Source organism: Myxine glutinosa, chromosome 8 (genome assembly GCF_964187855.1).
Source record: "Myxine glutinosa chromosome 8, kmMyxGlut1.1, whole genome shotgun sequence".
Lineage (NCBI taxonomy): Eukaryota > Metazoa > Chordata > Myxini > Myxiniformes > Myxinidae > Myxine > Myxine glutinosa.
In genome coordinates this window covers 142,778,059-142,799,509 of record NC_136268.1, presented here as the reverse complement: position 1 = coordinate 142,799,509, position 21,451 = coordinate 142,778,059, and the positions used below count along the sequence as shown (strand labels likewise).

General features: G+C 43.7%; 1 protein-coding gene across 1 annotated transcript in view; it reads left to right on the top strand.

The window, feature by feature from the left end:
* Window positions 1-21,096, top strand: part of LOC137432982 (protein phosphatase EYA4-like) — a 153,191-nt gene extending 132,095 nt beyond the window's left edge. Inside the window, exons 11-16 of the mRNA XM_078783782.1 lie at window positions 604-662; window positions 1,836-1,993; window positions 2,238-2,352; window positions 2,522-2,664; window positions 6,856-6,959; window positions 19,681-21,096. Of these exons, the coding sequence (XP_078639908.1) occupies window positions 604-662; window positions 1,836-1,993; window positions 2,238-2,352; window positions 2,522-2,664; window positions 6,856-6,959; window positions 19,681-19,761 (660 nt within the window). The 3' untranslated portion in view covers window positions 19,762-21,096. The remainder of the gene's footprint in view (window positions 1-603; window positions 663-1,835; window positions 1,994-2,237; window positions 2,353-2,521; window positions 2,665-6,855; window positions 6,960-19,680) is intronic.
* Window positions 21,097-21,451: the final 355 nt, after the last annotated feature.

The window sequence follows — 21,451 nt, the reverse complement described above, 5'->3', positions numbered from 1 at the left end:
AATGACTCCAAGCATACAGCCAAAGCAACACTGGAATTGCTTCAGAACAATAACGTGAAAGTCGTTGAGTGGCCCAGACAACGCCCAGACTTAAATCACATTTGAGAACCTGTGGAAAGACTTGAAGATTGCTGTTCACCGACACTATCCAGCTTGTCAGAGATTGAGCAAATCTGCAAGGAAGAATGGGAGAAACTCCCCAAATCTCGATGTGCAAAGCTGATACTGACATACCCAAGGAGGCTCGAAGCTGTCATTGCTTCCAAAAGTGCTTCTCTGAAGTACTTACTCGGGGAGCTGAATAGTTATGTAAATTCGATATTTCTATATTTCATTTTCAATAACTTTGTAAAAATATCTAAAAACATTTTTTCACTTTGCCATTATGGGGTATTGTGTGTAGATCGGTGACAAAAAATCCTTGATTTTAATCTATTTTTTATTTAGTTTGTCACACAACAAAATGTGAAAACATCAAGGGGTGTGAATTCTTTCTGAAGGCACTGTATATATTAATTCAAAGACATACCTGTGAAGAAGAAATGGTACATCAGATTGGAGTTTATTGGGTTGACTATTTATTATGTGTTTCTGTCATTGCAGGATTGTGATCAAGTGCACATTGATGATGTTGCCTCTGAGGACAATGGTCAAGACCTCAGGTAAGGTTCTCTGGTGCCCGAAGACATTGTAATACCGTCCGTTTTTGGCTGGAGACAATCAATTTAACTTTGCATGTTGATACTTGCATGGTAGTCATAATTATTCACTGTTCCACTCTCTTTGTTACCCCCAAATGCCACTGATGTACACCTTAACCTACTAGCCATCCAAAGCAATTCAGATTTAGCCATGATACTATCTCCAAAAGGAATATATTTGAGAAAGACATTGTGAAATATTTCATAGAGTCGATTATACCACTGACTTTAAATGTAATTGGATGTGTTAGGCCGTTGATGTCCCCTCCGAAGTATCGAACGAGCCACAGTACACTGCCCCCTGCTGGCATGGCACTGGTTTGATTTGTGATGAACAGAGCTTACTCTACCTTTGTATGCAGCACGTGGATGGCTGGGGGGTTGTGCTATGGCATCATATATGGGGGTTGTGCTATGGCATCATATATGGGGGTTGTGCTATGGCATCATATATTGGGGTTGTGCTATGGCATCATATCTTGGGGTTGTGCTATTAGGTGAGAGCAGGAATTTGGAATTAGGCCAAGGTGCTGGTGATTGCTCGCCTAAAACAGAGCGATTGTACCTCGTAGTCTTGGGTGCGGAAGCCATGACCCACTGAATACCGGGTGGTGTTGATGCTGTGAAAGTTTACTTTTGCAGCAGGATGCACAAAATGTAATATTAGGGTTATTGAATACCCTATATGGTACTATATAATGTATATATAATTTGAGATGTGGTTGTTTGTTTGATTGCTTTGTTTGACTCCGATGCACTCCTGAACCTCTGGATGGAATGAGATGAAAACCCACGGTTGTACTTCGGAGGGTGCATGGGAAGCTCTTTTAGGCAGTTAATAAAATTCATAGTTCCAGCTGGGGGTTCAGGTTGGAGGGGAGAACCCCAATTCTCTCTTTGCAAATATAATGTGTGGCACAGTGCCACTCCCGTGGGAGGATTCTTATACGTCATACTGAAATACCCCAATTCCGGGAGATAGCTTATTCACTCTGTTTATGAACAAATCACAGTAGTCGTTTTCTTCAAATGTTGTAATAATGTCCTGCAAAAAAGGCAATAATTTTAGGATTTTTTTGTATCATTCATTTGCCTGAGAAATAGCATTTCTAAGTTATCTTGCGTCGTGAGCAGTTTGTACAATTTCGCCGCGGATGGTTTTCCTTCTGCCATGGGTGGAGGTATGTGCTTGGCCACGGGTGTGCGTGGCGGAGTTGACTGGATGCGGAAGCTGGCATTCCGCTACCGACGTGTCAAGGAGATTTACACCATGTATGGCAACAATCTGGCCGGTAAATTCATCACCTTGCATTGCTTCGACCTTTGTTAACAAAGCATTGAGACTGAAATATATTACCAAATTTGATGGTTCAAGTCATCTTTTGTGCTGTGAATGAGTTTCCTAACATTTCCTTGGAATTTCTGGGCTCAGTCATAGAAGATCTTCATGAACTACATGATGATTAGATTCTTCCACCTAGGATCTGCAGGTATGAGTGCTCCATTCTAATCTAAATATATGGAACTCTTTGTCAGATTTGCTCTCTCCAGTCAAAGCTGAGCTGTGGTTGCAGCTTCGTGCCGAGATTGAGACTCTGACCGAATCCTGGCTCACCATTGCTCTGAAGTCTCTCTCCATTGTTCACTCCAGGTGATGCCCCATGGCAAGGCCCAAATGACATTGCACAGATAGTGCTCTTACAATGTTTCAATACAACTCACGATGGATGATACCCAGCTCATTACTTGGGGCTAGTTGTTGAACAGCATTGGCAGTGTGTACTTCATGTTTGATTTCAAGATAGACTCTGTGATACCAGGAAGCTGTACGTGCCCAGCAGGGGCAGCAGTGTCAACGTGCTTGTAACAACAACGCAGTTGGTGCCAGCGATCTCTAAGCTGCTTTTATATGGCCTGGGAGAAGTATTTCCCATCGAGAACATCTACAGTGCCAGTAAGACCGGTAAGTCATTGCTTTTGAACACCAATTAATAATCATTTAATTGTATGCCACATCAATCAATCAATAAATGTCAAAAAATAGCATTTATTTCCACCAAATAGTATGAATGAAATCAAATGTAATGGCATAATTCCCCTAAAAGGACAAAGCTGGCAGTAGGAATTCCATGATACATACAAAAGGAATATACATAGCAACCAATCAATCAACGCCAGATGCGTGCAACACTGACATTACATAACACAACACAATCCATGGCGGATGTACAAAAATAAACACTCAACGTAATATGTCAAATGTAAGAGTAATATGTGTAGGCAATGTTCAAAACAAGAAATACCTCCGACCTGCTGTGTCATATAGAATATTCTGAAATCAAAAAAAATGCTTTAATCTGCATTTCAAACTATTCAATGAGGGTGTATTTCTTTTGTCAAAGGAAATGTTGTTCCATATTTTTGGACCTGCAACATTAATGTTGTGCTGAAAATAAAGTGTTCTATGTTTTGGAAGATGTATGTCAGGGTAGAGGATGTAGTGTCATATTTATGGTATTCATCATACTAAAATACGCAATTTGGCGTCTGTCTGTCTGATGATTTTTTGACCGCGATATATTCCGACGTTACTTATCCAATCTCAACCAAACATGTCAGGATGACTAAGGGTTACACAATTAAGGTTGTACTGCAATCATTTCCCCCCCCTCCCCAAGGGTGTTTTATCCTCCGAGCGGGTTTTCCCCGTCATTGCCGTCAATGGGGTTGCATGTTGAGGTGTATATCCAGATGAAATTAACTTTATCGTGGCGTTTTCCCAAGGCCGCTTCTCACAACAAAACTAATGATAACAGCAAAATATTAATGTTATTACAAAACATAATTAATACCAATAATATCCCACCTCCCCAAGGGGTTTTTCCTCCTTGAACAAACGTCGAGTCAATGTTTAGAAATAGCTTATCATGGCGTTTTCATGGGAGCAACGGCCTCTACCGGAAGTAAAAATATTATAAACCACAAACACGTATGAATAGCTTTTTTAACAATCGCTAATGCTGTTTATAACACTAAATAAAGAAATTTGGAGGAAGCCTGACATCCGTGAGGTAAGTTTTACTTACAGAACTGAGTGAAGATCTGTACTCTATATACCCCCAAAGAGTTGGGTTAATAACATGACCCTTCCTGCCGCTGACGTGGCGTTTTTCATAGCGAACTTTTGAAACTCGCTCCTGCTGTTTAACACGAAACTGAAAGGGAGGAAGCATGGGTTGTCCTCATTTACCAAGCAGCGAGCAAGCGCTTGCCAAGCCAGCTGTTCCTTAACGGTTTTGAATGGAGTGCTTGCTCGAATGCTTAAACCACTTGGCGATCTCTCCACAAAAAACTTGGGAAATGAACACACACCCAATGTTCTTGAGATCCGACCATACATCGACTGCAATCTATATACCCCAAAGAGGAATGACCCTTCCTGCCGCTCCCATAGTGAGCAGGTGTACCAGTAATTACAATGAGAGTTTGCGAAAATAACAGGGCATATGTTTGTTAACATATTGGCACAGGAAAATACTTTGTTGGGATGTCTCTAAGGTTCAGTTATCTCAAATCATGAAATAATTGGTCTACGGTAGTTCTAGGTGATATATTTATTACAACATGGAGATGTGTCCATCCGTGTGTGTCTGTCATGCTTTTGACAATAAACATGGTAAAAGGTGTTTCCCTAAAGAATGCTTTTTTTCCCGAAACGAATTTCGCGCTCACACATACCGCAATGTGAACGTACAAGTGATTATAATTAATTGAAGCAAGTCTCAACAACGCGTGCGCTGCGAGGTGAAAGGTCTCCAAAAAAATCTCAATTTTTTTCTTTTTTCCTCATTTTTTTTTAGATATGACCAAAAAACTCGTCGCTCTAAGGATCACCTGTGTCGCGTTTGGAATTGCACGCAAGCTTTTTGCAGACACTCTCAGGCCCGTTAAGGCTGCACAGCATTGGCTTTGGGCAATGGCCTGGAAATTCACCAGACCTCAATCCAGCGGAGAACCTTGGAGCCATTATGAAAGAGCGAGTTGAAGACCGCTTGTTGGATTTTTCGGAGAGCGAACAGTGTTACCGTGACCGTTTAATGGATATAATCAATGAGGTCTTGGAAGGAATGAAAGGTGATACTGACCTCTTCTGCAATTTGTTGAGGTCATTTAGAACGCATTTGAATCTTGTGAAAGCCGCTGGCGGAAAATCGATGAAAAATTATTAAGGTCTGAGGTGTGCATCCGGTCGGGACAAAATGGCATTCTTTAGGGAAACACCCTTTACTGTTGGAAAGTTAATAAATCGATTTACTTGAAATAAAAAGTGTGTGTCTGTTTAAACATAAAGGTGCCTGTTTTAAAAAGGCTATCTTTCTGCCATTAAAGAAGAAGAAGCACGATTATCCAACAATTAATTTCCAATTGGTTACCGGCTTTGACACCAAAACAAAATTTTATTTATGGACCCTCGGCTCAAAAGGCTACTTATATCCAACAAATAGTTTCAAATGCAGCACTTTGCCGCCAATAGAGCATTTAAATTGCATCAGATGCGGCAATAAATGCGAATTGCTGCTACCCGCTTGCCGGCTCGATGACAGAAGATGCCAATTGCATTTTTGCCACCTCCATCCCCACTCCGATTAGAATCTCGTGCGGGTAGTGAGCTTAATGCAGCGGTTCCACCAGTAACATTTTGATGAGCTCACCTGGAATAAAGTTCAGGGGAGCTTATGCGATGGCACGTTGTCCGTCCGTCAGAACATCAGTCTGTCCATCCTCAGTCCGTCAGTCCGTCCATCCGTAAACACTTGAAACTTCTTCTCAGAAACCGCTGATGGGATTGCGACCAGATTTGGCACAAATAAAATTTGTTGTGTTGTGACTAAAGTTTGTTCAAGGAATTTAAAAAAATTGGGGTCAAAGTGGGTTTACCGGGGTCAAAGTGGATCCAGGTCTGACCCCCAAAATTTGAATTTCCTTTTTCCTCTGAAACTACACACACTATTTCGATGAAACTTGACCACAACCGTCACCACCCGTGCTGTACCAATGATTGTTCACGGCATTAAAAAATCTGCCCCTTTGGGGGTCTATTGGGGGGGGGGGTTGCCCCCCAAAATAGATATTTGCTTTCTTTTCAGAAACTGCATACACAATTTCGATGAAACTTCACCACAACCTTAATCACCCATGATGTACCAATGTTTGTTCAAGGCATGAGAAAAATTGGGGTCTCAGGAGGTATATGGGGTTGGGGGAGGGAGGGTGGGTTGCCCCCAAAATAGGTATTTCTTTGTTTGTTTGTTTAAAGTCTTATGATTATTATTATGATTCGACATGCTGCCCTGTCTTCTAGAAAGCATTGAAATTTGTTTCAAATACCTTTAGTCAGTGCAGTATACTGTTTATTCTACCAGGTGAGTGCCAGGGTATTGCCCGAATGTTAATTCAACCACAGCAGGAACCCTTTAGAATAACGTGTGACAGACACGGAAGGAGCACACACAATTATATACAACAATACATCTGGAAACAATGGGAAATATATATAAAAGGACACGGAAAGAGCACTCAAACAACAAAAGCTATGACAACAGCAGCAACAACAACACCACGTGTTAAATAATATCATTTTTTCATGTTTCACTTCATTCTACATGCGCATTGAAACTCACAGGAAGACAATATGTTTGTGAAGTGCAACATGCTATCCTTTTATTAAACCCATCAGCGAAGCAACTGGTTGGCACAGCTAATGAGATATAAAATAAATGATTTTATTTTGTAATAAAGAAAGCTTTCTCAAATTTGACTGGAGGGTATTTCCCCAAACAAAGTTGCAACTCCAAAGCATCTCAAAATGCAACGTCCATCCACGTCCGCTTTGTATTCGAACGAAACCCGGCGAAATCAACAGTTAAAATAATAATAAATGTAAAATGTTTTCATTACTGTTTTCACAATAAAGGTTTGTTGAAAATTTGACGACAAAGCCAAAATGTTGTTGCATCAATAAAATGTCCTATTTAAAATCATGTTCACCATATGAAAACTGCAACTTTTTTTTTACTTACCTTATGCCTTTTTTTAAGTTCACCAATACTTCTTGTTTATTTTATCCCATGATGTTCATAAATTGCAATTCCAGCAGGCAAAGAAAGTTGTTTCGAGCGCATCACCTCCCGTTTTGGTCAAAAAGTGGTTTACGTGGTGGTGGGTGATGGGTCAGAGGAAGAACAGGCTGCAAAGAAGGTTTGCCACCAATTGTTCTTCAATAACCTGCACCACTAAGGACCTAATCCATAACATCTTGGCTTCAATGTAAACAGAGTAAAATGCTGCTGAGTATTTTGTAATATGATGTTATATATATATACATATATATTGTTACGGAAACGGAGTACGGCGCTCCCCTTAGCGGGGGGGGGGGGGGGGGGGGGTTAATCCCCCTGCTATTTGCACTGGCCGTCTCCGATCCTGAAGCTACCCCGCTCCACAAGGCAGGTGGGTAACTCTGCTCGAACCCCGGACAAAATGTTATTTGCCGAGCGTTTTTTAGCAGCCCGCGGTTCGAGCCATTTAACAGACTAAACCCGATTCATAAAGCGTTGGCCAAATCATGCCACAGGTACTCAATGTGGAAACCTCTAAAACGAACGGATGTGAAGAAGCAAAAGGGGTAAAGAAAGAACACAGGTATTTATTAATTATTTACACACAACCAAAGCAAGAGAAGAAAAGAAATGTAATTTACAGGGACAATGGAAAAGCAGATACACAGTGCAGTGGTTAACTTAAACAAGTTTACTTATACCCAGGACAATACAGACAGAACGAACTCACGCACACGAATGGGGAATTGAAGCAGGAATTGCTGGAGGGAGAAGAAGGTGGGACCACAGGGCTGGAAGCTTTGGCAGGGCACAGCAACAGGTCCGCTCCGGGCTGGAGCGAGCAAGGCGGCAGCAGGCACATGTATCCCCTTTCACGCGGCAGGGCTGGTTTTCGCTTTGACATGCCTCTGGCTCCCTCGATCATCTGCCACGAAAAGGCTTGCGCTCGCGCTTATATTGCGCGTGGTGCGATGAAGCGGCCAACTTCGATGACATGCCTACCGGTTGGCTCACCTCGGCGCTCGTTGGTCGGCAAGGGCTCTCTGGCTCCACCTTTGATGACAAGGTGGTACCACGCCCGTGCTCTGGCGGCTCCTCCCCCCATCTCTCCGTTCTTGGCCTCGTGCGTAATGGAGTTTGGGGCGAAGAAAACAGTCCAATGCAACGGTGGCGAACGCCACCGAAAACAGCCCAATGCAACGGCGACGAACGCCAACGAAAACAGCCCAACTGTTACTGGCACTTGGAAGAGATGATTGGGGAACTGAAAGGGACCTATCTTATTTGATTTTGGTGCAGCGCAAGATCAACTAATGGACACAGAGCCTTATTCTGAAACACATAATAATGAAATAACTAATGAGGGAAGCCTATTATTTGCTACGTGTATGCGATGGACTAGCTACAGGGACGACCTTTGACCTTTACACAAATGGAGGTATTTACAAGGATCATTACATTTACAGAGGGTGGTATTTACAATAATTACACCAAGTGCAGGGTTTCCCAAAACCGTTACTATATATATATATATATATATATATATATATATATATATATATATATATATATATATATATATATATATATATATTAGGGTGGGCTTCAAAAAATAAAAATGCAGATTTTCTCCGGGACATGGTCTATTTGTGTTCCTTTGGTGTCAAAGGAAACCACACCAAATTTGAATGGAATCCAATAATATTTATGGGGTGCCACATCAGTGATGAATTTTCCCCCATGCAAAAATAGGAATTCCCATTTTTTGGGTTGTATAAACACAAAATAAATACATAATTATATATATACATTAAATATAATATTAAAAATAAATATATAGTAAATATACATTAAATAATAAGAATATATATTATATTATACATTATATATACAATTATACGATAGACAATTATACAAATATAGACAAATATAATACATTAAATAATATATAAAAATAAATATAATATATTAAAATGTAAATATAATAAATAAATATATAGTTATACAATATATATATACATTATAATTAAATATACATTAAATTTATACATAAAATATACATTAAATAATAAATATACATAAATACACATTATACATTATATATATAGTTATATACAATATATTATACATACAGTTTTGAGACTTCCTATGATCACTATCTGGGCAATTTTCATGCATGTTTTGTACGGGTTCCCGGGGTCAGGGGTACGCTTTTTTAGTGTGTAATATGTAGGCCTAACTTATTGACTGTGGCTCTTTTGTAGAGGGTGACCCTGTGGAGTAAGAATTAACAGGATTTTACCCACATTCTTGCGTATTTTGCAGATATGGCATGTGCTAGTACCAGTGTTTCATTGAAAACTCGGGCTCAGGATAATGTGTATCTCATTGGGTCCACTTCTGGAGATGCCATCAAAGGTGCCAAGCTCCCGACTGTGCATCAATCTCTTGTCCTGTTTTTCCATCACCTGAAGAAGGAGAATTGCACTGCCCGGGAGAGTGCAACCCTCACCATTGAAGAGGTTGTGAAGTTCTGGGAAAAAGCTCACCTACCTACAACGACGAAGCAGCACTGCATCCATCGTTTGGAGAGGCTATATGAAGAATGGAGGAGCCTCCAAAAAGGTGCAAAGCGGGGTGGTGCGACCCAAAAGAAAAAGGAAGCATCCTTCAAGGCCTCCTTGGAGAAGACGTTTGATCTTAGGCATGCAGATTCGGAGGCCATAATCACCAACCCCGAGGACAGGAAGTTTCTTCACGATCAATTCTCAGAGAGGAAGGCTTCAATGGGATCTGTAGACACTGTGTTGGAAGCAAAAACGAAGCGAAAGAAAGAAAGGGAAGAAAAGGAGAAGACTAAGGCAGAGAAGGAAAATAAGAGACAGGAAATGGTCATGAAGGGTGCTACTGCTATGGAAGTCACAGACTCAGACTCTGACTCTGAGACCACGGCACAGGCTGGTTCTTCATCATCTGATGGTGGGATATCTCGTCCCAAGAAAAGAAGGCTATCAACATTGTCACTCCTGAAGTCACAGCTTCTTTGGATCGTACGAAAACAAGTGACCGAATGGCTGTCCACAACTTGGCATCCATTTGTAGAGCAGTAGGATGGGATCCTGCAGAGCTGGCACTGAACCGATGGACAGTGCGGCGGAATCGCATGATGCATCGATGCAAAATCATGGACGAAATAAAAGAAGCATTTCATCATAATGTGCAGGGTCCTTTAGTGGTCGATTGGGATGGAAAGCTTCTTCCCGATGTCACTGGAGATTTTGTGCATGTGAAGGTGGATCGTCTTCCAATCCTTGTGTCCAACCAGTACCATGGAATGGAGCAGCTGTTGAATGTTCCCAAGTTACCTGACGGGGGAGGAGAAGCTATGGCAACCGCTGTAGTGGACACACTGAAGAGCTGGAACCTTGTGGGCAAGGTGAAGGCTTTGTCTTTTGACACAACGGCCAGCAATTCAGGTGTTCGTGGAGGGGCTGCTGTCCTCATTGAAAAGAAGCTACAGACTGAACTAATTCATTTGGCTTGCCGCCATCATGCGCACGAAATCATTCTGGGAGATGTTTTCACCACTCTATTCGGTCCTTCATCAGGCCCTGACATCCAGCTTTTAAAGCGGTTTCAGGCGGAGTGGCCGTCCATTGCCCATCACCAACCAAAAAATGGATTCACAGATCCTGATACGGCAGCTGAGTTTGCACAGAACAATGACATGATGGATGAAGCTCTGGAATTTGCTCTTGTGTGTTTGAAAGATCAGCAGCCACGAGATGATTATCGTGAACTCCTAGAACTGACTGTCATCTACATGGGAGGAATCCCACCTCGTGGAATCCGGATCATGGCTCCAGGAGCAATGCACAGAGCCAGATGGATGGCAACAGCACTATATTCACTACAGGTGTTCATGTTTCGGTCAGAGTTCCACTTGACACTTCGAGAGGCGAGAGAACTCCGAGCCTTCAACATTTTTGTCTGCCTTGTGTATGTACAGGCTTGGTTTCGGGCTCCACAAGCTATTGAGGCTCCCCTGAATGACATTAACCTCTTCAAGAAGTTGGAAAAGTTTGAACAAATCAATCAGAAGATGGCTCAGGCAGCCTTGAAGGCACTTGGCCGCCACACGTGGTACATGAGCCCAGTACTAGTGGCATTTGCATTCTTTGACACCAGAATTGACAAAGAAAGCAAGATCAATATGATTGAAGCATTGAAAAATGACGGTGAAAACCCCTCTCCAAAGAGACCAGCTATCAAACGAGGAACCGCCCTGTCAATCGCTGGCCTCATAACAAAACACACCAAGCATTTCTTCAGCATCCTAGGGACCCCAACTGATTGGATGGATAAGGATCCTGGTTCATGGGAGCAAGAAACCAGCTTTCAGGAAGGAAAGAAAGCCGCCAGTGGCTTAGTCGTGGTGAACGACAGGGCAGAAAGGGGTGTCGCATTGATACAAGACTACAATAAGCTCCTTACAAAGGATGAAGAGCAAAAGCAAGCTCTGCTCCAAGTTGTTGCTGCTCACAGGAAGATGTACCCCGATGCCAAGAAGGAAACAGTGGTGAAACAGGCCCAGAAATAGGAGTTACATTTCTCATTATATTTGGGTTTTTTTATATTATGTGATATGGTGTCTCTTCATTTTATGAACTGAACATTTGGATTGTTATCATTGAATTTGAGTTTTCATAGCAATATACTGCTATTTGTGCAGCTATTGTAACTTGTGTTTGCTAGAATACAAAGAAAGTGAGTGGAGGGTGGATTTTCATAAAACAAACTTCTGGTTTTGCTTTCGATCCATATATAGAAAAGTTTTGTAGACACCTTTAGTTTGAAGGCTGATGTGGCACCCCTAAATAAAATCAGATTGCTTTCATATTTGGTGTCTTTTCATTTTGGAACAAAAGGAACAACATAAAGCCATGTCCCAGTAAATATTTTAAAAAATTTATTTTGAGCACCACCCTAATATATAATAATAATAATAATAATTCATTTATTTTGTATAGCGCTTTTCCAGAAGCCCAAAGGCGCTTTGACAGAGTGGCAAACATAATGCATAACAATACATGAAAACAACAATTGCAAAAAGACAAGAATCAATAGGGAAATATTTAAAGCAAAAGGAGGGAGAAGGAGAAGAGATAGTCAGGGGTTAAATGCTGTGGGTTGAATGTTGAATGCAGTGTTGAACAGGTGGGTCTTTAGTGATGTTTTGAATGTGGTGAGTGAGGAGGAGTCTCTGATGGTGTGAGGTAGTGAGTTCCAGAGGGTGGGAGCAGCGATGGAGAAGGCCCTGTCCCCCCAGGATCTGAATTTGGTCCGGATGGAGGGGGTCAGGAGGTTGGTACCAGCAGAGCGGAGGTTGCGGGTGGGAGTGTGTCTGGAGAGGAGGTCAGCCAGGTAGGATGGGGCCAGGTTATGGAGGGCTTTGTATGTCAAGAGGAGGATTTTGTACTGGATTCTCTGGGGGATGGGGAGCCAGTGAAGCTTGTAAAGGACGGGGGTGATGTGGTCACGGGTCCGAGAATGGGTGAGTAGACGGGCAGCGGAGTTCTGAATGTATTGGAGTTTATTGGTGATTTTTGAGGGTGAACCATAGAGGAGGCTATTGCAGTAGTCCAGACGGGAGGTGATGAAGGCGTGGATGAGGGTTTCTGCAGCCGTGGAGGAGAGGGATGAGCGGAGACGGGCAATGTTTTTCAGGTGAAAGAAGGCTGACTTTGTGATCTGTTTAGTGTATTTGTCGAAGGAAAGGGTTTGGTCAAAGATGACGCCAAGATTCCGGATGTGAGGGGAGGTGGATACTGGGATACCGTCGATGTTGAGGGCAAAGTTATGGGTGGATTTTGTGAGCGTTTTTGGGCCAATGATGATTATTTCAGATTTATCACAGTTAAGCTTGAGGAAGTTGATTTGAAGCCAGGATTTTATTTCAGTGATGCAGTTTGTCAGGATAGAGTGGGTGTCGGTGGAGACGGACTTGGTGGAGATGAAAAGCTGGATGTCATCGGCGAAGCAGTGGAATTGGAGACCATGACGGCGGATTAAGTGACCGAGCGGGGACAGGTAAAGGATGAAGAGGAGGGGGCCAAGAACTGAACCTTGGGGGACACCTTGGGGGAGGGGAGCAGTGGGGGATTTGCAGTTATTGATGGAGATGAACTGGCATCTGTCAGAGAGGTATGATTTAATCCAAGAGAGGGCAGTGCCGGTAACGTTAAAGGTGGATTCAAGTCGGGTGAGGAGGATAGTGTGATCGATGGTGTCAAAGGCAGCGCTGAGGTCGAGGAGGACGAGAATGTTGAGGTTGCCAGCGTCAGAGGAGAGGAGAAGGTCGTTGGTGATTTTGAGGAGAGCAGTTTCAGTACTGTGGTTGGAGCGGAATCCGGATTGGAATGTTTCATACAGGTTATTGGCAGAGAGATGATGTTTGAGTTGAGTGGCTACAGCGCGTTCCAAAACTTTTGACAGAAAGGGTAGGTTGGAGATGGGTCTGAAGTTGTTTAGGGTGTCAGGGTTTAGACCAGGTTTTTTTAGAATGGGGGTAACAGCAGCAATTTTGAGGGAAGGTGGGACGATGCCTGTAGACAGGGAGGAGTTTATTGTTGCAATGATAAGTGGAGAGAGAGCAGGGAGGGAGGCTTTGACAAAGCTGGAGGGGATGGGGTCAAGAGTGCAGGTGGCAGTTTTCATTCCTATGAGGAGTTCAGAGAGGTCAGTAGGGGAGATTGGGGAGAACTGAGACAGGGGATGGCAGGACAAGGGGGGGCAGGTGGTTGGAGGGGGAGCGGGTGCGGCGGTGGTCAAGCTGTTGTAGATGTTGTCAATTTTGCGTTGGAAGAAAGAGAGGAAGGAGATGCAGTTGTCTACTGTGAATGACTGGGTGGTGGTGTTCAGGGGGCGGAGGAGTTTGTTTATTGTCGAGAAGAGTGCTTTTGGGTTTCCGGAGCCAGAGTGGATAATTTGAGAGTAGTAGGCAGAGCGGGCGTGGGAGAGGGCATCTTTGTAGTGTTGTATGTGGTCCTTGTAGGCTTGGGAGTGAACTGTGAGACCCGTTTTATTGCGGAGTCTTTCAAGTTGGCGAGCACGAGTTTTCATCAGGTGGAGTTCAGGGGTAAACCAGGGAGCAGAATGGGTGAAAGAAACTGTTTTGGTTTTTACAGGTGCAAGCTGGTCAAGGCAGGAGGAGAGAGTGTGGTTGTAGTAGTCAGTGAGGTCGGAAGGGGTGTGGAGGTCAATGAAGGGAGAAGTGGACATTTTTTCAGAGAGGGTGGATGAGAATGAGGTAGGTGAAAGAGCGTTTAGCTTACGGAAGTTGATTGTGCGATAATGCCTTGGTGTTGGGGCGGGGATGTTGATGGTCAGAGTGATGGCTAAGTGGTCAGAGAGGGTGAGGTCGGAGCCATAGAGATGGTGCAAACTTAATCCAGAGGAGCAGACAAGGTCCAAAATGTGACCACGGATATGGGTAGGAAAGTCGACATGTTGAGTGAGGTTAAAGCAGGTGAGTAAATCAGTGAAGTCAGTGGTTATTGTGGAGTCAGTGGAGTCCATGTGGATATTGAAATCACCAAGGAGGAGGATTGAGGGGGAGAGGGAACATAGCTGGGTCAGAAAGTAGGAGAAGTCAGACAGGAATGATGGGTGTGGTTTGGGAGGGCGGTAGACGACAGCCATGACTGACTGCGTGTGACCAGAGAGTTTTAAAGCCAGGTGTTCAAATGATGGAGCAGATGAGATGGAGATGAGGTTGGTCTTGATGTCTTGACGGTGGATAACGGCAATTCCACCACCTCGGCCCTCCGAGCATGGTTTATTGACGTAGGAATATCCATTGGGTGTGGTGAGGTTAAGTGTGTAGTAGTCCAGAGGTTGTTGCCAGGTTTCGGTGAGACAGAGAAAGTCCAGTTTGTTATCCAGGATGTATTCGTTCAGGATGAGGCATTTGTTGTTGAGGGACCGGGTGTTGAACAGGGTGAGCTTGATGTTGTTTTGAACAGCAGGGATGAATTCAGGTGATTTAGCCAGGGTTCGTAGGCAGGAGGTGCGATCGTGTGGGTTGCTGTGACCAGGTGCGCTGGGACGAAGAGTGAGAGTGCGCTGAGCCGACCAGAGGACGGGGATGGAGTGACCTGATTGCAAATAAACAAACTTACGACCGGAGCCACGGTGAATGTACCTGGGTCGTCGGAGGAGTCCATTTGATTTGATGGCAGAGATGCATGATGGGGTGGAGCGGGTATTGAGCAGAAGAAGCCTTGCGGCGGAGTACCTCAGAGCCATGCCAGGCAGGAGCGAAGGGACGAGTACGAGGCCAAGGTCGAGGAGGCAAAGCGGCAAACGCAGCGGCAAACGCAGCGGCAAACGACTGCAGCCGCTAATCAAGACCACAGCGGCAAACAGCCACCGCCGCAAACAACGGCCACAAACAACGGGAGCGGGCCTGAGGAAACAGTGGAGGAGCCGGGCAGGCGAAGCCAGGAGCAGAGCCGGGACCGAGCAGAGGGCAGACCCAACGGTCAAAAATCCGCCACGACCACCAGAAAAGCAAACTATGTACAATGGCCCAGTCGGAGAAGCAGCGAACAAGTAACGCCAGCGTCCTCTCCAGACCGGACCGGAAGCGGAAGTTGTTGCCAGGTTTCGGTGAGACAGAGAAAGTCCAGTTTGTTATCCAGGATGTATTCGTTCAGGATGAGGCATTTGTTGTTGAGGGACCGGGTGTTGAACAGGGTGAGCTTGATGTTGTTTTGAACAGCAGGGATGAATTCAGGTGATTTAGCCAGGGTTCGTAGGCAGGAGGTGCGATCATGTGGGTTGCTGTGACCAGGTGCGCTGGGACGAAGAGTGAGAGTGCGCTGAGCCGACCAGAGGACGGGGATGGAGTGACCTGATTGCAAATAAACAAACTTACGACCGGAGCCACGGTGAATGTACCTGGGTCGTCGGAGGAGTCCATTTGATTTGATGGCAGAGATGCATGATGGGGTGGAGCGGGTATTGAGCAGAAGAAGCCTTGCGGCGGAGTACCTCAGAGCCATGCCAGGCAGGAGCGAAGGGACGAGTACGAGGCCAAGGTCGAGGAGGCAAAGCGGCAAACGCAGCGGCAAACGCAGCGGCAAACGACTGCAGCCGCTAATCAAGACCACAGCGGCAAACAGCCACCGCCGCAAACAACGGCCACAAACAACAACGAGAATATATACATATTCTCGTGTCACCGGGGTCAAGACCCCTGGGTGACGGACGACCGAAACAAGCTTTACTCCAAGGCGTATACCCAATTTGGCAGTAGTGACACGCGCGGGGTGGACAGTAGCAAGGGTTTACCTGCACGGAGTTCACTGGGTTTCCTCGAACCCACCACGAATATAAACGAGACAGAACACAAAGTAACGTGCAACAAATAATGGGTTTATTAGATTAATGCAAGGGAACAACGAAAGGTAAGGTAAGCTAAAATTCCGAAATGAGGGCCCCTCCATCTGACTCAGATACGAACAAGGGGAAAATAAAAGTCAAGGAAAATAAATAATGTTTATGTCGTGCAGCCACTTAGCTCCGGTCTCAACGAGGGCTTGGTGGTCGTCACAGGTCTGGTCGGTCAGCCAAATGGCTGTGTGTCAACCTGCTCAAGATGGCGCAGAGCCGTGCTTTCGCTGCACCACGAATGTGAGGTAATTCGGGCCGGCGGTCTCCACGTGCTCTCCATGCCATCTGAGATGCCATGAGCTCCATGAACCGCCGGCAACGCCGCCTCCTCACGATCGAAGATTGCTACACCACTCCTTCTCTGCACCAGGTCCACACATGCTCCAAACTCACTCCACCAGCGCACACGAACCAAAATGCGACCGCCATTCACGCAGGCCAGAAAAAAGATAAAATGCAACCGCCTTCAACGAACGCCAGCACTAAGAGAGAATGCGACCGCCCTCAACGAATACCAGCACCAAGAGAGAAAATGCCACCACCTTCAATGAACACCAGCACCAAGAGTGAAAATGCCACCACCTTCAACGAACGCCAGCACCAAGAGAGAAAATGCGACCGCCTTCAACGAGCGCCAGCACCAAGATAGACCAAGATTGCGAGATGGCCCCTTTTCGCTCTCCCAGCTCTCAAATGTTCCACCGCTGACGTCACACTCTGTCCAATCACCGAGGTCTGTTCATCACTCTGTGGCTCCTTAACCAGGCACGAAGCTCGGGGCGTGGCCTGTTAACTCCGGTCCTCCGAGGCGGAGCCTAACCGTCCTTTGGGAATTGTCGGCGGGGCGGGGTTCCTTTGCCGATTGCAATGTCCGGTTATACTGGCAATTATGGGTGTTGTAATGGCGGCCCTTTTTGATGAAATATAAACGAAGGGAAAAATCACAGGGGCAATTACACACAAGGTCCTTAAGCCCTACCTAATTAGCATAGCTCCACCCCTCATGTGCAGACACATATACGATCTTATTCGATACAGATTCCCAACCTAGTTACATCGAGGTGGGCTTCCTCTTCCTGTCACACAGTCCATGCCAATCTACACATTCCTAACTTTCCTGAGGTATATTATGCCAAACCCCACAAATGAAACGATATATATATATATATATATATACAGACTTGGCATTTAATATGGAATATTTTTTTTGTGGGGGTGAACTTACTTTTCAAGATGACTTAGAACCAAAAGTTCATTGGAATTATGTTGAAATTATTCTAGATTTTGTTAATGTGACCTTTAAAAGAAACAAAAACCACATTTGACATTTCGAAGCAAATAAATTGATCCTTGAAAGTGATGTAAACTGATATCGAACTCAATTCCCGGACAGAACTGTGTTAAACTTCTGTACGTTTTCCAGAAGTATCTCTTTATTTTGCACATTAGCCAAAAAAAAATTCAACAAAAACAAAAGCTAAATTATGATTGGGATTACGGACAGTAAAATTACAGTTCAGTACTTCGTGTAACCCCCACGAGCATTCAGGAGAGCACGTACACGTCGAGGCATGCTGTTCACGAGATTTGCCAAGGTTTGGACAGGAATCACTTGCCATGCAGTGACAATAGTCTGCTGCAATTCACGCACAGAGGTAGGCTGCTGGTCCAAGTTGTCGATTTGATGCGTTAATTCTGCCCACAAGTTCTCTATCGGATTCATATCCCGGGACATGGCAGGCCACTCCATATGCTCTACACCACGGTCAGCAAGAAAGTGTTGGATCATGTGAGCACGATGAGGCCGTGCATTGTCATCTTGGAAGACAAAGTTTCCTCGAAAGGCTGCACGAGCAAATGGAAGCAATGTTTCTTCCAGAATAACCCTGTACTTGAACTGGTTCAGGTTTCCATTCAGAACAACCAGGTCAGTTTTGCCCCATGCATGAAAAGCAGCCCAAACGGTCACCCCACCACCTCCAGCTTGGACTCTTGGCACTATACAATCTTTGTTGTGGGCTTCATGCACTTGTCTGCGCACTCGGACGCGGCCATCTTGACGATAGACCAGAAATCTAGACTCGTCACTGAAGGTCACGTGATTCCAGTATCCTGGCTGCCATTGACGGTGCTCTCTGGCCCACTGCAATCGGCGCTGGCTGTGTTGTTTGGTCAGGCATGGCTTTCTCAGGGGACGCCTGGCACGATAGCCTGCTTGAACCAGTCGTTGGTTGACTAGCCTTCTGGATACAGGCACATTTGTCAGTTGCTGCCACTCAGCCCTAAGCCGATTAGCTGACTTGGTACGGCCATTGCAGACTAACCAGTCCAGCTGGCGATCATCTCTCCTTGTGGTTCTGCGTGGACGTCCTGGCCTCGGTATTGGAGTAGGGACACCCCTCTGAGCATGTCGTTTCAGGATCTTTGACACCTGACCTTGAGTGCTGCCATACTGCCGAGCAATAGCACGCTGTTTCATGCCAGAATTTCGTAAAGCCACCACTCCATGACAAACAGCATTGTCAAGTTGACGGACCATCTCCAGAGGAAGCGGCAATAACTTTTGTAGAGGTGCAGCAGTTGTTTTCCACTAATACAGAACGCAACAACCCTTATTTACCCGATTTTGAAGCCAATCGTCAAATGTACCTGTCCTTACATTTTGTCACGCCACCTGTGATATAATCCTGTTATTGACTTCTTGCTGCGAAAGACAATCAGTGACATGGTTCTTTCAACAAAGACATCACCGAAGGGTAAAAGAAACTCACCAGATTGATATACTGAGTTCAGAAAGTAAACCCAAGTCAAGAGAAAAAAAATATTCCATATTAAATGCCAAGTCTGTGTATATATATATATATATATATGTATATATATATATATATATATGTATATATATATATATATATATGTATATATATATATATATATATATATATATATATATATATATATATATATATATATATATATATATATATATATATATATATATATATATATATGTATGTATATATATATATATATATATATATATATATATATATATATATATATATATCTATATATATATATATATATATATATGTATATATATGTATATATATATATATGTATATATATATATATATATATATATATATATATATATATATATATATATGTTGTATCAACAGCCAAGGCTCGTGGGAGAGCGAGCACACTGAATAGATCAGGACGAAAATAACAAAAACAGGACACAAAACACGCAAAAACATGCATATTGTTTCTTCATCATGGTTCCTTGTCTGATATGGCATCACAAGTATTATATTGAAGTAGCAGCCATGAGAAACACCTTTTTTGTGGACATTTTATTCATGTTAAAGCCTGAAATCTAACACTGGTTTTCTGTGTTGCAGCATAGCATGCCATTTTGGAGGGTCTCCAGTCACTCAGACCTCCTGGCACTCCAGCATGCATTGGAGATGGAATACCTATGAAGCCTATGACTACCTCTTTTATGGAGGCCTGACACTGAACTCTGAAGGACATCCATCTCTGGCTGACCGGCTGGCAGGCCTCTGGAAAGCTGTTGAATGCGGCTTAACTTGAAGAAGGTCCAACAAAGCGACTGCTCTCTGGACGATAATAACGAGTGGCATTAAATATCGTGACAGGTTTAATGGCTACGTGCTCGGGTGCAGTGTCAGCATGCGATGCCCGAATACTCCATGAATCACTCAAAAAAGAAAGTACTGACTGTATATGATTTAATATATATGTACAGGCCTTTGAGATATCTATATATATCCGAGGAAGCACAGCATTGTGAGGAAGATAACAGGGTGTTTGTCACTGGAACCTCCTCTTACACTGAGGCATGTTTGCTGTTGTTTCCTATTACATAAGTTCCAAAAGATTGAATGGAAAAGTCCAAGAATCTTTATAAACAATAACATGCATATCTGATGGAAAACATATTTTCAAGTCTTTTATTTTGAGCTTTAACAAGTTTGATGCAATTTAAATCCTCCAAACGTCCTGCTTTGGACAAAAGTCCACTCGATATCAAACCGAGTGACCATTGTGGGTCCTACAGATGCTCAAGCTGATCTCTGTCCAAATGATGTGCAAAACGAAAGAATCTCCTGCCATTTCCTTATGCTAGGCCACAAATAGTCTGCCACTAAAGCATCTTTACATACTCTGAACTCTGAGTGCCGTAAAGGCATGATGATGTATTCACTGACTCGATGAAATCCTACACGTTGATATTTCTTATCCCTGAAGACCCCATGGGTACACTTCCCTGATTTTTTTTTTTTTTGTATACAAGATCGAGGCTCGTGAAAGAGCTAACATTAATCACAAAAAAAAAACCGACACATAAAACATATAATAAGGGGAGCAGTAGACAAGATGGGGAGAGAGGGGGAAGCACACAAGTACAACATTTGAGAGCAGGGACATCGGGAGATCTGTGGGAGGGAGAGGGCTTGGGGGGAGGAGGCATGGGAAGGGGGGGGGGGATTTATTAATTAACTGTGTCATATTGAGTCACTATGCCCAAATATCAGTCTCGACGGTACATTTATTAGTTCCAACAGCTTGTTCATTAAAGAATCATCATATTTATTCACTTCCCATTTTATTTATCTTTCTTCATGTCACCTCCCACCTTTCTACAATCGTACTGAAACTGAAACGGATATTCATAGAAACTCACCTTTAAGGAAAGGACACTTGTTTGGGTTTTTTTTTCCCCACACAGTCCTTGAAGCGAGTGCACGACATTTTGCGTTTCCTTTTTGTACAGAATAAATTGATTTCAGACATCGATTGACGGAATCGTTTTGGTGGGTGACCTTCACTTTCGTTTGTAGGTAGTCTTGTGAATTAAACTGTCATACGAGCAATTCAGAGGAGGTTGGCATGTCCGGCACTTGTTTTTGATTCACTTTTATTTGGCATTGATCAGGATTTTTAACCTCCTTATCCGACCAACATTTTGCACAGTTGATATCTTAAGATGTCTTTGGAAAATGAACCACAAACATACCTCATTTCCTCCTTGCTGAGGATGTTTTTTTTGCAGTAATGATGTTCGTCGCAGTTGTTGTGGTTGCTGCCTGTTGTTACCTAGACTCCCTGCAAGAATCTCTCAAAAAATGCATCCCATAAAAGTCAATG